General features: G+C 54.2%; 1 protein-coding gene across 1 annotated transcript; it reads left to right on the top strand.

Annotated features, from left to right (window-relative positions):
• The first annotated feature begins 4,744 nt into the window (after positions 1 to 4,744).
• On the top strand, positions 4,745 to 14,089 carry NEK8 (NIMA related kinase 8). Its single transcript, XM_069089791.1, has 15 exons — positions 4,745 to 5,267; positions 5,971 to 6,176; positions 6,471 to 6,703; positions 7,164 to 7,295; positions 7,687 to 7,895; positions 8,287 to 8,366; positions 9,219 to 9,400; positions 9,522 to 9,672; positions 9,856 to 9,932; positions 10,239 to 10,356; positions 10,787 to 10,937; positions 11,314 to 11,477; positions 11,579 to 11,737; positions 12,304 to 12,462; positions 13,022 to 14,089. Exons 1-15 carry the CDS (start codon positions 5,221 to 5,223, stop codon positions 13,048 to 13,050), a joined length of 2,097 nt encoding a protein of 698 aa, XP_068945892.1. The 5' UTR covers positions 4,745 to 5,220; the 3' UTR covers positions 13,051 to 14,089.
• The last annotated feature ends 742 nt before the right edge of the window (positions 14,090 to 14,831 follow it).

The following is a 14,831-nucleotide window of genomic DNA, read 5'->3' as shown; positions in this document are numbered from 1 at the left end:
AAGGCAATGGCAAACTACTCCAGTATCTTTGCCAAGAAAACCCCAAATGGGGTCCCAGAAAATTGGGCACGACTGATCGACTAACCATGATCACATCCCATCCCCTTACAAGAAATTGGAGTGTGGTGGGGCGGAGGGAGGGGGCAGGGATACAATATATACATAGGAAATTAAATATACAATATTTACAAAGTGTTTGGGGAGAGGATACAAGACAAGGGCAATTTATCAACAGAACAAGGAAGTGAGAGAGGAGAAAATGCATCTCTTTGAAGAGGAAAGAGATTATGGGTGTGGATCAATTACATACATACACTGACAAACTGTTAACCTGCTAGTTTGGTTGAAAAACTTTTTTCTCTTCTTTATTACAAGAGATGGGCCTTAGGAGAGAGGGATATATTCAGAAATCAAAGTGAGTTAAAACAAAATACATCAATAGTAGTAATAAAATATAATGGAACTGGGTTCCTGCCGTAAAAGAGCAGGTTGGAGATGAGGGAAGGACAGGATTGACATGGACAGGTATGAGAGAACTGGGGATGGCAGCCAGGGAAGGAAACTTTGGACAAAGTGACCTAAAACTCAGATCCTGGGATTTCTGAGTGGGGTCAAAGGGCTGTAAGTTGGCACGACCTTCGACATGTAATACTGATTTGATTATCATGTGGTGGAAATAGAAGAGAAATTCAGAGAACAGCATTGAGCAGATCCCTGAATCTTACCCCGGTGGCCAGGGTGGGGCCTGGCTAGTTCTGGAGAGATGAGTATGACATATTTGAATTACTGGTCCGCAGCCACTGCCTTCCATTCCTGCTGCCAAGTGTAATTAGAGAAATCACATAATCTTTCTGGCTGGGTCCACTACACAACCTTACCTGGTTCCCAGTGCTTCTAGAGAAGCCTTTCATTCTTCCTCAAACCTCCCATAACTCCCCCTTCCTGTCCCCTCTCAGTTGAGAAGCTTGCTCCACATGTTATGGATACAATGTAGGGCATGCACTGTGAGCCCCCTCTTCTCTCTTCCTCATAACACTCGGTGCCTTCTGTCATTATCTCCTCCTTCACCTCTGTCTCAATCAATTAATCAATACACATTTATTAAGCACCTTCTATGTGCCAGGCACAGTGCTAAGGGCTGGGGATAAAAAAAAAAAGGGGGCAAAAGACAGTTCTTGCCCTCTAGAAGCTTATGATTTAATGGGGCAGACAATATGCAAACATATATACAAAAGCTATATAGCTGATAAATAGGAAGTTATCGACAGAAGCCTTCCAATAAAAGAAGGGATTTTAGTTGGGAATTAGAGGAAGCCAGGGAGAGCAGTCGTTGGAATGGAGGAGGGAGGGCATTCCAGCCATAGGGGATGAGCAGAGAGAGTGCCCAGAGCTGAGAGACAAAGGGTCTTGTCTGTGAAACAACCAGGAGGCCAGTGTCACTCTATGGAAGAATATGTGTTGGGGATTGAAGCCTAAGAAAACTGGAAAGGGAGTAGGGGGCCAAGTTGAGAGGGGCTTTGAATGACAAACACTATTCTGTATTTGCTTCTGGAGGCAATAGGGAGTTACTGGAGTTTCCTGAGTAGGGAGGGTCTGGGTGACATGATCCAACACAAGCTTTAGGAAAATCACTTTGGTGGATGAATGCAAGATGGACTGAATCTGGGAGAGACTTGAGGCAGGCAGACTGCCAGCAGGATATTACAGTAACCCAGGTGTGTGGTGATGAGGGCCAGTACCGGAGTCGGAGCAGCATTAGAGAAGAGAAGGGGGTGAATTCAAGATGCTACAGAGGTGAAATCTGCTCTGCAGACCTTGGCAACGTGTTGGATATGAGGGGTAAGCAAGAGTGAGGAGCCTGGGATGATTCCTAGGCTGTCCCACCAACCCCTCTACCTTGCATAATCCAGTTTCCTCCAACAGATTACTGCCTTGGTCATCCCCACTCTCACACTCATTTTCAGTCCCTCCCTGTCTCTGAGTTCATCCCTACTGCCTACAAACATGGCCATGTCTCCCTTGTCCTCAGAAAACCCTCACCTGATCCTTCTAACCCCCTAACAATAAAAGGCCATTGACAATAGGTGTCTCACCTTTCTCTCTTCTCATTCTCTTCATAGCCCTTTACCATCCAGCTTTGACCTTTTCATTCCACTGAAACTGCTCTCTCCAGTTACCATTTTACCGAAGATACAAATGGCCAAGAGGCTGCCAGATCCAATGGGCTTCTCTCAATCCTCATTCTCCTTGAGCTCTCTGCAGCATTCTACAGAGCTGCTCACCCTCTCCTCCTTGCTACCCTCTTCTATCTGGGTTCCCGGACACCCTTCTCTCTTGGCCCTCAGTCTCCTGCACTGGATCCTCATCCAGGACAAACTCCCACAGTGCTCCTGTCTTCTCTTCTCCTTTTATGCTACTCCACTAGGTGATCTAATTAGCATCTCTATGCTAATCATTCTCAAATCTACCTATCCCATCCCAGCTTCTCGGCCTCCTCCAGTCTCTCATCTCCAACCGCCATTCAGACATCTCAAACTGGATGTCCAATAGACATTTTAAGCTCAACATTCATCTTTTTTCCCAAACCCTCCCCTTTCCTACCTTTCCCATTGCTGTAGAGGGCAACACCAGCCTCCCAGTCCCTCAGATTCTCAACCTAGGACAAATTCTGGACTCTTCATTCTCTCCCCCCCCCCCATCCAAGATGGTGCTAAGGCCAGTTGAGTTCACCTTTGCCCCATCTCCCAAATACTCCTTAATTTCTGCTCTGACACTGCTGTTACTGTAGGGCAGACTCTGTTCACTCCACATTTGGACTATGGCAGCATCCTGTTGGTGGGTCTGCAGACCTGAAGTTTCTTTCCACCCCAACCCATTCCTCATTCAGGCACTAAAGTGATTTTTTTTTTTAAATAAGCTTGACTTGCTCATTTATTTTGCTTTTTTTTTTAGGGGGAAGGGCAGGGCAATTGGGGTTAAGTGACTTGCCCAAGGTCACAAGGCTAGTGAATGTTAAGTGTCTGAATTCAAATTTGAACTCAGGTCCTCCTGACTCCAGGGCCAGTGCTCTATTCACTTCACCACCTAGCTGTCCCTAAAGTGATTTTTTAAAAGCACAGATCTGACCATGTCACCCTCCCCATCCAAGAAACTTTGGTGTCTCCCTGTTGCCTCTAGGATCAAATACAAAATGCTAGCTTTGGCATTCAAAGCCCTTTGTAATCTATCCTATCCCCTCCCAATTCAGACTTCTTATACCTTACTCCCACCTACTCTTCTCTACACTGACCCAATGGGCATTTTTTTCTGGCTTTCCTCCATGCCTGGAATGTTCTCCCTCCTCCTCTTCACTTCCCTGCTTCCCTGGCTTCCTTTAAGACCCTAGAGGGAGTAATCAGGAAACCACAGTCCTGTTTCTACAACAACTGTGCCTAGGATAGAATAATAATCTACATATATGTATATATAAAGGGAAGCTAGGTGGGGCAGTGAAGAGAGCACCAGGCCTGGAGTCAGGAAGTCTCAGTTTCCTGAGTTTAAATCTGGCTTCAGACACTAGCTGTGTGACCCTGGGCAAGTCATTTCATCCTGTTTGCCTCAGTTTCCTCAACTGTAAAATGAACTGTAGGAGGAAATGACAAAGCACTCCAGTATCTTTGCCAAGAAAACCCCAAATGGGGTCATGAAGTCAGACATGATTGGAAACAACTTAACATATATGTAGTGTTTTTAAATTGGTTGCTTATAATCTCCCGTTAAACTAAATGCTACCAGACTTATTATTATTCACATTTATCAGAGAAAGAAGTTGAATATCAGATAGTTTACACATGGTAACATAGCTGTGAAGTGTGCTGTGTTCAGGGCAGAAGTGAAATTCATATTTCACCATATCAGGATGGGGAGAAGGTGAAGGGAGTGGAAGCAAAAAAAAGCTCAGGAGTTCTCTGAGCTGGGCAGGGGAGATGGGGGGGGGAATCAGGTAGTCAGAAGTGATGCCTTCTGTCATTATCTCCTCCTTCACCTCTGTCTCAATCAATTAATCAATAAACATTTATTAAGCACCTTCTATGTGCCAGGCACAGTGCTAAGGGCTGGAAATTAAAAAAAAAAGGCAAAAGATAGTTCTTGCCCTGGAGGAACTTACAATGTAATAGGGCAGACAACATATATACAAATAGAGCAAACACATATATTCAAAACAAGCTATATAGCTGATAAATAGGAAGTTAGTAACAGAGGGCTTCCAATAAAAGAAGGGATTTTAGTCGGGAATTAGAGGAAGCCATGGAAAGCAGTCATTGGAATGGAGGAGGGAGGGCATTCCAGGCATGGGGGACATTCTAGGTTGGGAACTGAAAATGAGGGAAATGAAAGAATAGGTATTTGACGAGCATTTATTATTCGCTTCCTGTGTGCCAGGCGCCGTGCTAAGGATTGAGGACAAAGCAAAGCTAAAAAGAGAAAGTCGCTGCCTCCAAGAAGCTGGTATTCTAAGGTAGGAGTTTTGCAACAATGTAGCCCACGAGTTATCTACGGTCAGAGCAGGAGACGCTCGCGGAGGAGAGGCCCTAGCGTTACAGCAGGACCAGAAGGTGGGGCTTTAGCTGACACCTCGGAGACCCTCAAACTGGGGAGAGCCGGGGCCGGGGGATGTGGCGCCCTGTGCGGGGGGCACAGCGCAGGATTCCAGGTGTGACCCCGGGCTTCCCAGGGGGCCTCTGCGGGGCATGGGTGGGACTGTAGCAGAGATGGATGGGAGGGAGCGGAGCAGCCTGGGGTCTGCAAGAAAGACGATGCTGTGCGATGGGGAAACGGAACAGGAATTGGGCCGGGCTTGAGTGTCTGCTCCGACACTTGCTGTGCGTCCTGGAGCACAATCTCAACCTCTCTCGGCCTCAGTTTCTCGATCTGTACAATGGGGCTTCGCTTGTGCGGAAGAGGGGAAGATAAATCAAGTTAATGTATGTAAAGCACTCTAATCTTTAAAGTGCTTTAGAAACATCACCTACAACTGTCTGGGGGGGAGAGCGCACGGGCGTGAGGGGAGTGAAGGAGATTCGGGGTGAGGGCGACCAGGCCGGAGCAGCGCCCCTACCCAGCCAGGAAAGGCTCCTCCACGCAGACAGGAGAAGGGGTCTGCGCATGCGCAGTTTCCCCCTCCTCACCCCAGCACGGCCGCCGTAGCGGGTCCCGGAAGCGTGGGCCCACAGGTTCGCCATGGAGAAGTACGAGCGGATCCGGGTGGTAGGGAGAGGCGCTTTCGGGTGAGGCAGGGCACGGGCTGCGGGCGGGTGAAGGGAACAGAGTGAGGGCGGTAGGGCACAATCGAGGAGGAAAGGACAAACGCCCAGCTCGGAGCCTCCGGGCCTAGGAGCACCAGCCGGCCCCCCATGGGCTCCAGTCCAGCTCTCGGAAGTCCCGCCCCCACTTCCGGCCCCTGGTTCCCACCCACAAGCAGGCGAGCCTCAGAGCCACGCCCCATCGTGACCACGCCCCCTCATGACCACGCCCCCATTCTGGCCACTCCTTTCTCTAGGTCCCTTAGTGCCTGCCCCATTCCTAGCTCCTGCCCCTGCCCTCTGTGCCCCCCAGCGCCTGGCTTGCACTCTAGGGGCTTGGGTTCCAATCCCACCTCTGGCACTAACTTGCTGTGTGACCCCTCCCGGTCGCTCAATCTTCGGGGCCCTCAGTTTTTCCATCTGTAAAATGGGGTGGGTGTGTCTAAAGGATCCTCTAGCCCAGGGTGGGGAGCCTGGGGCCTCCAGGTCCTCAAGTGCGGCCTTTGGACCGAGTGCGCATCTCACAGAAGAAATCTTCTCATTATGGGGTTTGTTCTGGGAAGTCTGGACTCGGTTTCCCGCCATCCTTGCCCCACCTGCTGCTCTCCTGGCACCTGCCTCTGCCACCTGAGTCCTCCTGTCCATCGGTCACTCAGCATTTATTAACTGCCTACTGCATGCCTTCCAGGATCGTGCACCTGTGCCTGCGCAAGGCGGACCAGAAGCTGGTGATCATCAAGCAGATCCCGGTGGAGCAGATGACCAAGGATGAGCGGCTGGCCGCCCAGAACGAGTGCCAGGTGCTCAAGCTGCTGAACCACCCCAACGTCATCGAGTACTACGAGAACTTCCTGGAGGACAAGGCCCTGATGATCGCCATGGAATATGCCCCAGGTCGGGGGGGGCCTCTGGTCCACCCTGGGCCCCCTCCCCTCCCAGCCCTGCCCATCTTGGACAGAGCCCCAGACACTAGCCAGGTTCTGCTCCCGTCCCTGCCTTGGTGATGGTGGGCCTCAGTTTCCTCCTTTGTTGAGGGAGGAGTTGGTCCCCAAGGTCCCTTCTAGCAGTGACATCCTGTGACTCTTCCCTGGCCTAGGGAGAGGGGTGAGGCTCACTCTGTGCCATCGGGGGGGGCTCCAGGACCCAAGGTGCACTGGGGGACGGCCTCGTGCCCTTCTCTGCCCACAGGGGGCACGCTGGCTGAGTACATCCAGAAGCGCTGCAACTCCCTCCTAGACGAGGAGACCATCCTGCACTTCTTTGTGCAGATCCTGCTGGCCCTGCACCATGTGCATACCCACCTCATCCTCCACCGAGACCTCAAGACCCAGAACATTCTCCTGGACAAACACCGGATGATCGTGAAGATTGGTGACTTTGGCATCTCCAAGATCCTGAGCAGCAAGAGCAAGGCCTACACGGCAAGTGGGCCTTGGGCTCCAGGCCCTTCCCCAGGTCTCCTAGTCTCAGCTCTCTCTGTAACCAAACATACAACCTTCATTTCCTCTTCTCTAAACGTGGTGGCTGGTGGGACTTCATGGTCTCTGGGGTCCACTCCTCCTCAGGGCCTGTCTGTGGCCTTTGTGGACGTCCACATGGTGGCCAGACAGAGGGAAGATGGAGAAACGGTAGGGAGGGCCTTTTTCCAAGCCACTAGACCTCTCTCTTCCTTGTCAGAGACTCCCAGGTCCACGCTAGGATCATGGTTGGAAAGCTGGAAGGGATCTTCCTTTGAGATCTAGTTCAGTCCCCCCTCTAACTGAGGCTGAGCCCAGGCTGCAGGATGAGGTGCCAAGCTGGAGTCACACTAGTCCCAGCAGTCTGCGTCCCGAGCCCTTTTAGCTGAGTCCTCATTGCTAATCCTCGCCATCTTCTCTGCAGGTGGTGGGTACCCCTTGTTACATCTCCCCAGAGCTGTGTGAGGGCAAGCCCTATAACCAGAAAAGCGACATCTGGGCCCTGGGTTGTGTCCTCTACGAGCTGGCCAGCCTCAAGAGGGCCTTTGAGGCCGCGGTAAGACTTGGGGGCCAGGAGGAGGAGAGGACACTTTCCAGCTCACTCCTTCATTGCCCTGACTCAGCTTCTCTTGCTGTCCAGAATGCCTCCTCTCTCACCGTAACTTGCTCCTAATGCCTCTCTACCAAGCCTCATGCCCCTCACACTTCCAGTCGTGTTCAAGGCCATCACCTCTTCCAGGTAGCCTCTCTCGATTAGCCCTACCTGCTTTGCATCCTGACTTCCTTCTTGAAGGCAGGACTGCTGCCAGTTTTGTTCCTGTCTCTTTTTCTTTGCTGGGATCTGTGTTTGTGTCTTCTCTCCCTCGTCGGCCTGGTTTCCTCTCTCCTGGCCCAGCCTGGCCTGCTGCCCACAAGGTTTCTGAGGGGCCTTGGCTTTGCTTGTGCAGAACCTCCCGGCCCTGGTGCTGAAGATCATGAGTGGCACCTTCGCGCCCATCTCGGATCGATACAGCGTCGAGCTCCGCCAGTTGGTGCTGAGCCTGCTGAGCCTCGAGCCTTCCCAGCGGCCCCCATTGAGCCACATCATGGCCCAGCCCCTCTGTGTCCGTGCGCTGCTCAATCTCTACACTGACGTGGGAAGTGTCAGGATGAAGAGGCCAGTGGGGTGGACACGGGGAGTGGGCGGGACAAGAAAGAGGAGGCTGGGGGAGGGCCCAGGGTAAGTGAGCGGCAGGGCTGGGGAGAGGCATGTTACCAGCCATTCAGAGCAAGGCATCCACTTCAAGCCCTTCATTGTTCAAATGAGGAAACTGAGGCCTCCTCGGTGAACTTGCCTGAGGTCACACAGCTGGTAAATGGCAGAGATGATTTGAGCCCAGACCCTCTGATCCTGATGTACCAGCCTACCTCTGTGTCGAGCCCCCTCATTTTACATTTAAGCCCAGAGAAGCTATGTGACTGACTAGAGGTCACACAGCAGGGGTAGGTGAGCTGGAGGCACCAGGATCCATGACTGCTGAGCCAACATCCACACATCCTTCCTGCAGGGTAGAGAAGCCCCTGGGCAGTGTGCCTACAATGCCATGTGGCCGAGCAGGTGGCAGAACAGGTGGCCCCCGACCCCGTGGTAAGTCTGTTTGGGGGTCCTGCCGGGCACCCCATTTCCCATCTCAGTCCTGTCAATGACACATTTACTAAAGGCCACTGTGGCCCCGGAGGGAAGGAGGCCATCAGTTCTGACCTCGGAGAGCTTCTGGTCTAATGGCAGGGAGCAGGGTAAGCACAAGGGGGAGAGCTGTCAGTCACCAAGCATCGTTCCTGGGATGCCGTGCTATAGCTCCCTTCCCAGTGGAGGCTGCTTCTATGGGATGGACGTCATCTGAAGGGAAGGGGGCAGTGCACCTGGGGAAAGGCCTCCCCAGGAGAGTCTGGAGGAAAGCCAAGGAAAGAGGAGGTGGTGAGGAGGGGGAGCTTCCCAGGCCTGGAGCCAGACTGCACTTGTCAGGGGAAGGCAGACACACCCCAGAGGGTGGGGGGAGCACCTGGATAACCACCCTTATAGGGCAGATTAGATTTTGTAAAAGATATGAAGGAAAAGGCAGTAACAGGTATGGGCTGGGTGTGATCCAAGACCAGAGCTGAGCTAACAGGACACAGGCTGTAGACAATGGGCCAGTTTGGCTGAAACTTGAGAGAGGTTTGATGGAAAAAAGGCAGGAGCATGCTTCCCACCTGCAGATTATGGAGAGCCTTGAATGGCAATTCCAAGAACACACACCTTATTTACTAGGCAGTAGGGAGCCACAGCAACTTTTTGAGCAGGTTAGTGACTTCCTGAGATGCCAACGATAACACCATAGTCATCTGGACAAGAGATGTCCATTCTTCCTCCTGCCCCCTTCACGAGCTGCTCAGACAGCTTGGAGGAATGCCAGGGCCCAGCTGTTCTCAGGGCACTTCCCATGCTCTCTCCTTGTAGGTGTGCCCCAGGGGCTGCCCCGGCCAGGCATCCCGCCTCCCCTGTCCTCTGTCTACACCTGGGGCGGTGGGCTCAGCATCCCCACGAGGCTGCCCATGCTCAACACTGAGGTGGTCCAGGTTTCAGCCGGGCGCACCCAGAAGGCTGGTGTCACTCGGTCTGGGCGCCTTATCATGTGGGAGGTGAGCAAGGGGAGCTTCTGTGGGGGTGTCTGGCCACCCCTTATCATGTGGGAGGTGAGCAAGGGGAGCTTCTGTGGGGGTGTCTGGCCACCAGCCCAGCACCTGCTCTGTCCCAATGCAGGCACCGCCTATGGGCGTTGGTGGGGGCATCCTGCTGCCGGGAGCCTTGGAACAACACCAGCCCCAGTTCATCTCACGATTTCTGGAGGGCCAGTCAGGAGTGACTATCAAGCACGTGGCCTGTGGAGACCTCTTCACTGCCTGTCTCACTGGTACTGGGCAAAGGGCAGCATGAGGTTTGGGCATGGGGAGGGCTCCAGGATGCAGGGGGCAGACTCCCCACACAGGAAGGCCCCCGCTCTTCCCCCCACGTGCTCCAGCCCCAGCATGTCCCATTGGAGTGGCCCCAGCTGGGCCCCACTGACCCAGCATGCCCTTCTTCTGCCATCCCTTAGACCGAGGCATCATCATGACCTTCGGTAGTGGCAGTAACGGCTGCCTGGGCCACGGCAGCTTGACCGACCTCAGCCAGGTGTGTGTATATGTGGGGTAAGGAACATCAAAGAACCTGCCTCCTGGGGGCCTAGAGGGGAATCCCCAGAAACCCATGGGGGCAGCGCCTGGGGATCCTGGTACGGTGGGAAGGAGAGGGGATTTAAAGAGACAGGCCACCCTAAGAGGGGTTTCTGGCCTGGACTGGGGATTCAGAGGGGTTGGGCCTTTCTCGGTTTCCAGGTCAGGGCTGGGCTCCAGGGGAAGGAGGGACAAAGAGAAACAGGCTGCCCAGCATTAGCCCTGAAACTTCAGGGTCCCATTTGCCCATCTTTTCCCCTTCCAGCCTACAATTGTGGAGGCCTTGCTGGGCTATGAGATGATGCAGGTGGCCTGTGGGGCATCCCACGTCTTGGCCCTGTCCACAGAGCGGGAGCTGTTTGCCTGGGGTCGTGGGGATGGTGGTGAGGGCCGGCCCGTCTGTACTAACAGGTCCCTAACACCCCCAGGACCGCTAACAGTCCCATGCTTCTGATGCTGCCTCTCCCTACATACACAGTTGGAGGTCCCATTCTTGGTCTAGTGGCAAAGATATTCGAAGGGTGTTTGAGGGTAGATAGAAGAGCCCCCAGCTGTGTCAAGGTCTGTGGGACCTCTCACTCCAGGGCTCAGTTTCTCCATCTGTGAAATAGAAGGGTTGGCTTTGTTTCTCAGTACTCTTCTGGGCCTGTCAGTAGTCTGTGACTGTCCAGCTATGTTCTCCCTCTCAACTTGAGTTCATTCTACCTCCCCTTGCCCCCAGCCTGCCTCTCTCCAGGGCCCTGCCTCCCTGCCCGGGCCTGCTCCTCTTCCCTAGGTTCCCATAAATCATCCTTTATTCCCCTTGCCTGGCAGGCCGACTGGGGCTGGGCACCCGAGAGTCTCACAGCTCCCCACAGCAGGTGCCCGTGCCCCCTCAACAGGAAGCCCAGTGGGTTGTGTGTGGCATCGATTCCTCAATGATCCTCACAGTGCCTGGCCGGGCCCTGGCCTGTGGGAGTAACAGGTGAGAGGATGGGGCTGACACAGGTTACCCCAGGCCCTAAAGCTCCCTCAGTCCCATTTCCATTTACCAAGTGCCTGCCCTTCCTGCCACTGCAGGATCTCAGGACCCAGAGAATCCCAGGCACAAGGGGGACTCTGTTCCTGCCATGGTCTTGTAGTGGGCTCACCTGCCCACCCTGTTCTCTAAGTGATGCCTTCTTGGCCTGGCCACATACATCTCATTACCTTTCCCTTCTCCCTTCAGTGAGCCTCTCACGTCCTCCTCTCTTCCCTCCTATTTTCAGTTCCTGATGAGACACATTAGGAGAGAACCATCTCCTGTTCTAGACCACTTTCATGCCCTGTGGTTATGTAGAGTTCTCCTGTCTTCCCTGCAGGTTTAACAAGCTGGGTTTGGACCGAGTGTCCCCTGGGGAGGAGCCTGGCTCCCACGACCAGGTGGAAGAAGCCCTGAGCTTTATGCCCCTGGGCTCTGTACCCCTTGACTCAGAGCCTCTAGTGAGTGTCGATGTGGGCACTGCCCACTCTGCTGCTGTAACAGGTGAGTGGCAGATTTTCTCCACTTGAGTTTGGATTTAGGAGGGAGGCAGGGCTTGCTCTCTCCTTGGAGACCCCTTGGCTCACCCTCAATTTCTTCCTCAGCTTCTGGTGAATGCTACACATTTGGCAGCAACCAGCACGGGCAGCTGGGCACCAGTGCACGCCGGGGCAGCCGAGCCCCCTGCCTGGTAGCAGGGCTGCAGGGGATCAAGGTGGTGATGGTGGCTTGTGGGGATGCCTTTACCGTGGCCATTGGTGCAGGTGAGGAGCAGGTAACATGGATGGGACTGGTTTTCTGGGCAGTGCCAGATGCATTGGTGATACCCATGAGTACCCAGAGAATCAGTCTGTGATAGTGGAGAGATCATAGGGATTGGATCCTGCCTCTGCTATGTACTACCTGGGTAGCTTCAGGGCACCACTCCCCCTCCCCTGGGCCTCAGTTTCCTCATCTGTAAAATGAGGGACCTGGACTTAAATGGCCTTGTAGCCCACCTTCTGACTGGTTTGTGATCTCACAAACCCTGGCATGGTAGAGTAAGTTAGGGGCACCAGTCCCCAGGAGTACCTCAGTGTGAGGACCACAGCTTGACTGGAGCTCTAGAGGACACCCTGGAGTCAAAATTGACCTAGGTGTGAATGTGGGCTTGCACACTTGTCTCTGATGAGTCTGAACTTCCTCATCCCACTTCCTCATCCCTCAGTGGGAGGAAGGAGGACTGTGGAGAAGAGGGTTGTCTGGACCACTGTGGGCCCTGGTGAGGGTTGGACCCCGTGGGTGCCCTGGTGAGAACGGAGCCATTCCCCCTGTGGGTTCTTGCTGGCAGAAGGAGACGTGTACACTTGGGGAAAAGGCGCCCGTGGCCGCCTGGGGCGTAAGGACGAGGACGCCGGGCTCCCTCGGCCTGTGCAGCTGGATGAAGCTCAACCCTACACGGTGACCTCTGTGTCCTGTTGCCATGGGAACACCCTGCTAGCCATCCGCCGTGAGTCAGTCCCCTGGAGACATGCTTGGGCCCATCAGCCCTCTGGCCTGGGATGCTCCCTGCTTTCCTTGCCCATATTCTTCTGCCCACTGGAGACACTCTGCTTCTGAATGCAGGAGTTTATACCTGATCATGCTTAGCTTCAGAATTCCCAGAGTCCTGGGAGGGTTTCATTGACACCTGAAGTCACAGTGGCATGGGGCATCCTATGGGCACCACCAAGGGTGTCTCTGCCACTTTCTGGGCTAGAGAAGGGACCCTTTGGCAAGGGGACTGGCAGTCAGTCCCCTCCCCCCAGCTGTTTTGTTGGCAAACCCCCCAAAGCACCTATCCCAACCAGAGAGAAGAAGATTCCAGAAAGCTGTGGTGGGGGATGGCGAGCCCTCATGAGACTAGAGCTTCCATGCCCTTCTCTTAACTTCCGCACCACCTTCCCCAATCCCATACTCCTCTCTCTTCCTCCTATGAAGACTCTCCTTGGACTGCTTGAAGCCTGCATGGGGAAGGTAGATGGCATGCCCACCCCAGGGGCTGAATTGGTTTCTTCACTCTTTTCTAGCTGCCGCAGAGGAATCCATACCGCCTTGAGGATCTCAGGCTAGATTTCTGCCCCAACAGAGAAACAGATACCTTACCCTCCTCCCCTCGGCCACCCCAGCTGTATTGGGTGGGTACCAGCTGGCTTTCTGACTTCAATATGGATAGTGCCCCTGGGTCATTTAGGACATTGCCTCTAAGATGCTGGTGTGACTTAACAGGGATACCTCAAAGGCATCTCTGGACATAAGGGAGCCTGGCACCCTGCATCCCAGCTCCCCTGTAATGCCTAGGGCGCAGGCCTTCCAAAGGATTGGAAATGCCAGTCTCATTCCCCCAGTTCCTTCTTCAGCAAACATTAAGTGCTCAAGTCCATGCTAGGCATGGTCTGTCCCTCTTCCCCCCCCCCCCATGCCAGGCCTGCAGCACACCCTATCAGCATTAAAGCTTTTGCAGATAAACTTGGCTGTCAGGGAAAGAGCAGGTACCTCCTCTCAGGACTCGCCATGCCAGGCCTCTGAGACACAGACTTAGTGTGTGTGTGTTTCCCCAAATCCAGGATGGGGGAATGAGTTCATTTCTCTAGCGTGCCAGTGTGCAGACTCCATGATGGGGCTTCATGAGTCTAAGACAGTCTAGGCAAGTTTGGGCTGGAGGAGAGGGATGCCCAGATGGGCAGCTGCCACCCTCACATTGGTAGGGCCAGTGGGTATCAGATTCTTGGGGGCACCTGGGTGAGGGCAGAGGTGTGGAGATCTACAGGGAGGCTGATAGAAAAGTGGGGAGGAAGGAAGCAGCATCTACCCACCTCATTGGACCTTGCTGTCTCTTCCACTGGCTAGCAGTTAGTCTCCATCTCGGCTCCCTTTCAGGGTCCTCCTGGACAGAGTTCTCTCCCAGAGCTTGTGTGGGAAGGGGCATTCCCTGAGTACCCTCAGATAGGCCTCTTATGGAAGCACTGGAGGCCAGAGGGGTGCCCTGAGCTGTTGTCTCATGGTTCCCTTCAGGGAGAGGGGTGTGTGTGTGTTGGGGGTGGAGGGGAGCCCCACAGGGCTGAGGAGTGGGGCTAATAAAAGGAAGCCAAAGACCAGGTTGTTTGCCTCTGTGTTAATTACAAAAGAGTGTGTGTAGTGAGGGTGGGGGTGTAGCGGACAGGCACCCAAGGGCACGGATAAGCCCGGGACCTTGGTTGCTGGGCAGCCAGAGGAGGAATGTGGGTGCAGCCAGGTGCCCCAGGGCTGAGGTTTTCTCTGGAGCTGTGCCCAAGCCCAGTCTCTTCTCTCCCTTCCCCTCTAGGTGCCCTCCTTTGGCTGGCCTGGGCCCTGGTTCCAGCTCCCCATTGACTTGGCATTTCCCTGTGGCCTTGTGTTGCCATGCTGTTTGGCACACTTGGACCCCTGGGGCCTGCCACGTGGGTCCAAGGGGAGCTGGGGCAAACCCTGGCCTCTTACTTCATTCCCACCCCCCTCGGTCTCGGGAGGCTAGGGCTCCCAAAATAGCCGGCTGATTTGCATAGGGCCCACCCCTGCTGACAGTACTCTAACCAACCCCCCTCGTCCCCATTCTCTGTCCCTGGAGCCACACACACTCCCTTCCCCCGCAGCCTCTGCAAAAATGCAAGTTCGGGTTCAGACTCAAGGACCCGCGGACTGTGCAGTCCCCTTGGCCCAGCTGGGCGATTCGCACCTGGGTCTGTGGGTATATTTATTTTCCCCCTTGGCCCAGGTCCCGGAATCCTTAGGGTCCAAGCAGCCCTCCCCTCTGCGGTTAGGGAGGGAGAGCTACCCGAACCACTCCCCAGGGTGGGGAGTAGCTGCCCTTCCCCTACTGGG

This window comes from Petaurus breviceps, unplaced genomic scaffold (assembly GCF_028583685.1).
Source record: "Petaurus breviceps papuanus isolate PSGF00001 unplaced genomic scaffold, PetGlider_PUasm1.0 186, whole genome shotgun sequence".
In the NCBI taxonomy this organism is placed as follows: domain Eukaryota; kingdom Metazoa; phylum Chordata; class Mammalia; order Diprotodontia; family Petauridae; genus Petaurus; species Petaurus breviceps.
The sequence above is the reverse complement of the archived record's forward strand: the minus strand, read 5'-3'. Positions and strand labels throughout refer to the sequence as shown.

Bases quoted from the DNA above. Each gene is read 5' to 3' on its own strand.
- NEK8 (XM_069089791.1), top strand. From the start codon at position 5,221: ATGGAGAAGTACGAGCGGATCCGGGTGGTAGGGAGAGGCGCTTTCGG. The intron at 6,177-6,470 runs GTCGGGGGGGGC...CTCTGCCCACAG, and splicing joins CGCCATGGAATATGCCCCAG to GGGGCACGCTGGCTGAGTAC. The intron at 11,478-11,578 runs GTGAGTGGCAGA...TTTCTTCCTCAG, and splicing joins CCACTCTGCTGCTGTAACAG to CTTCTGGTGAATGCTACACA.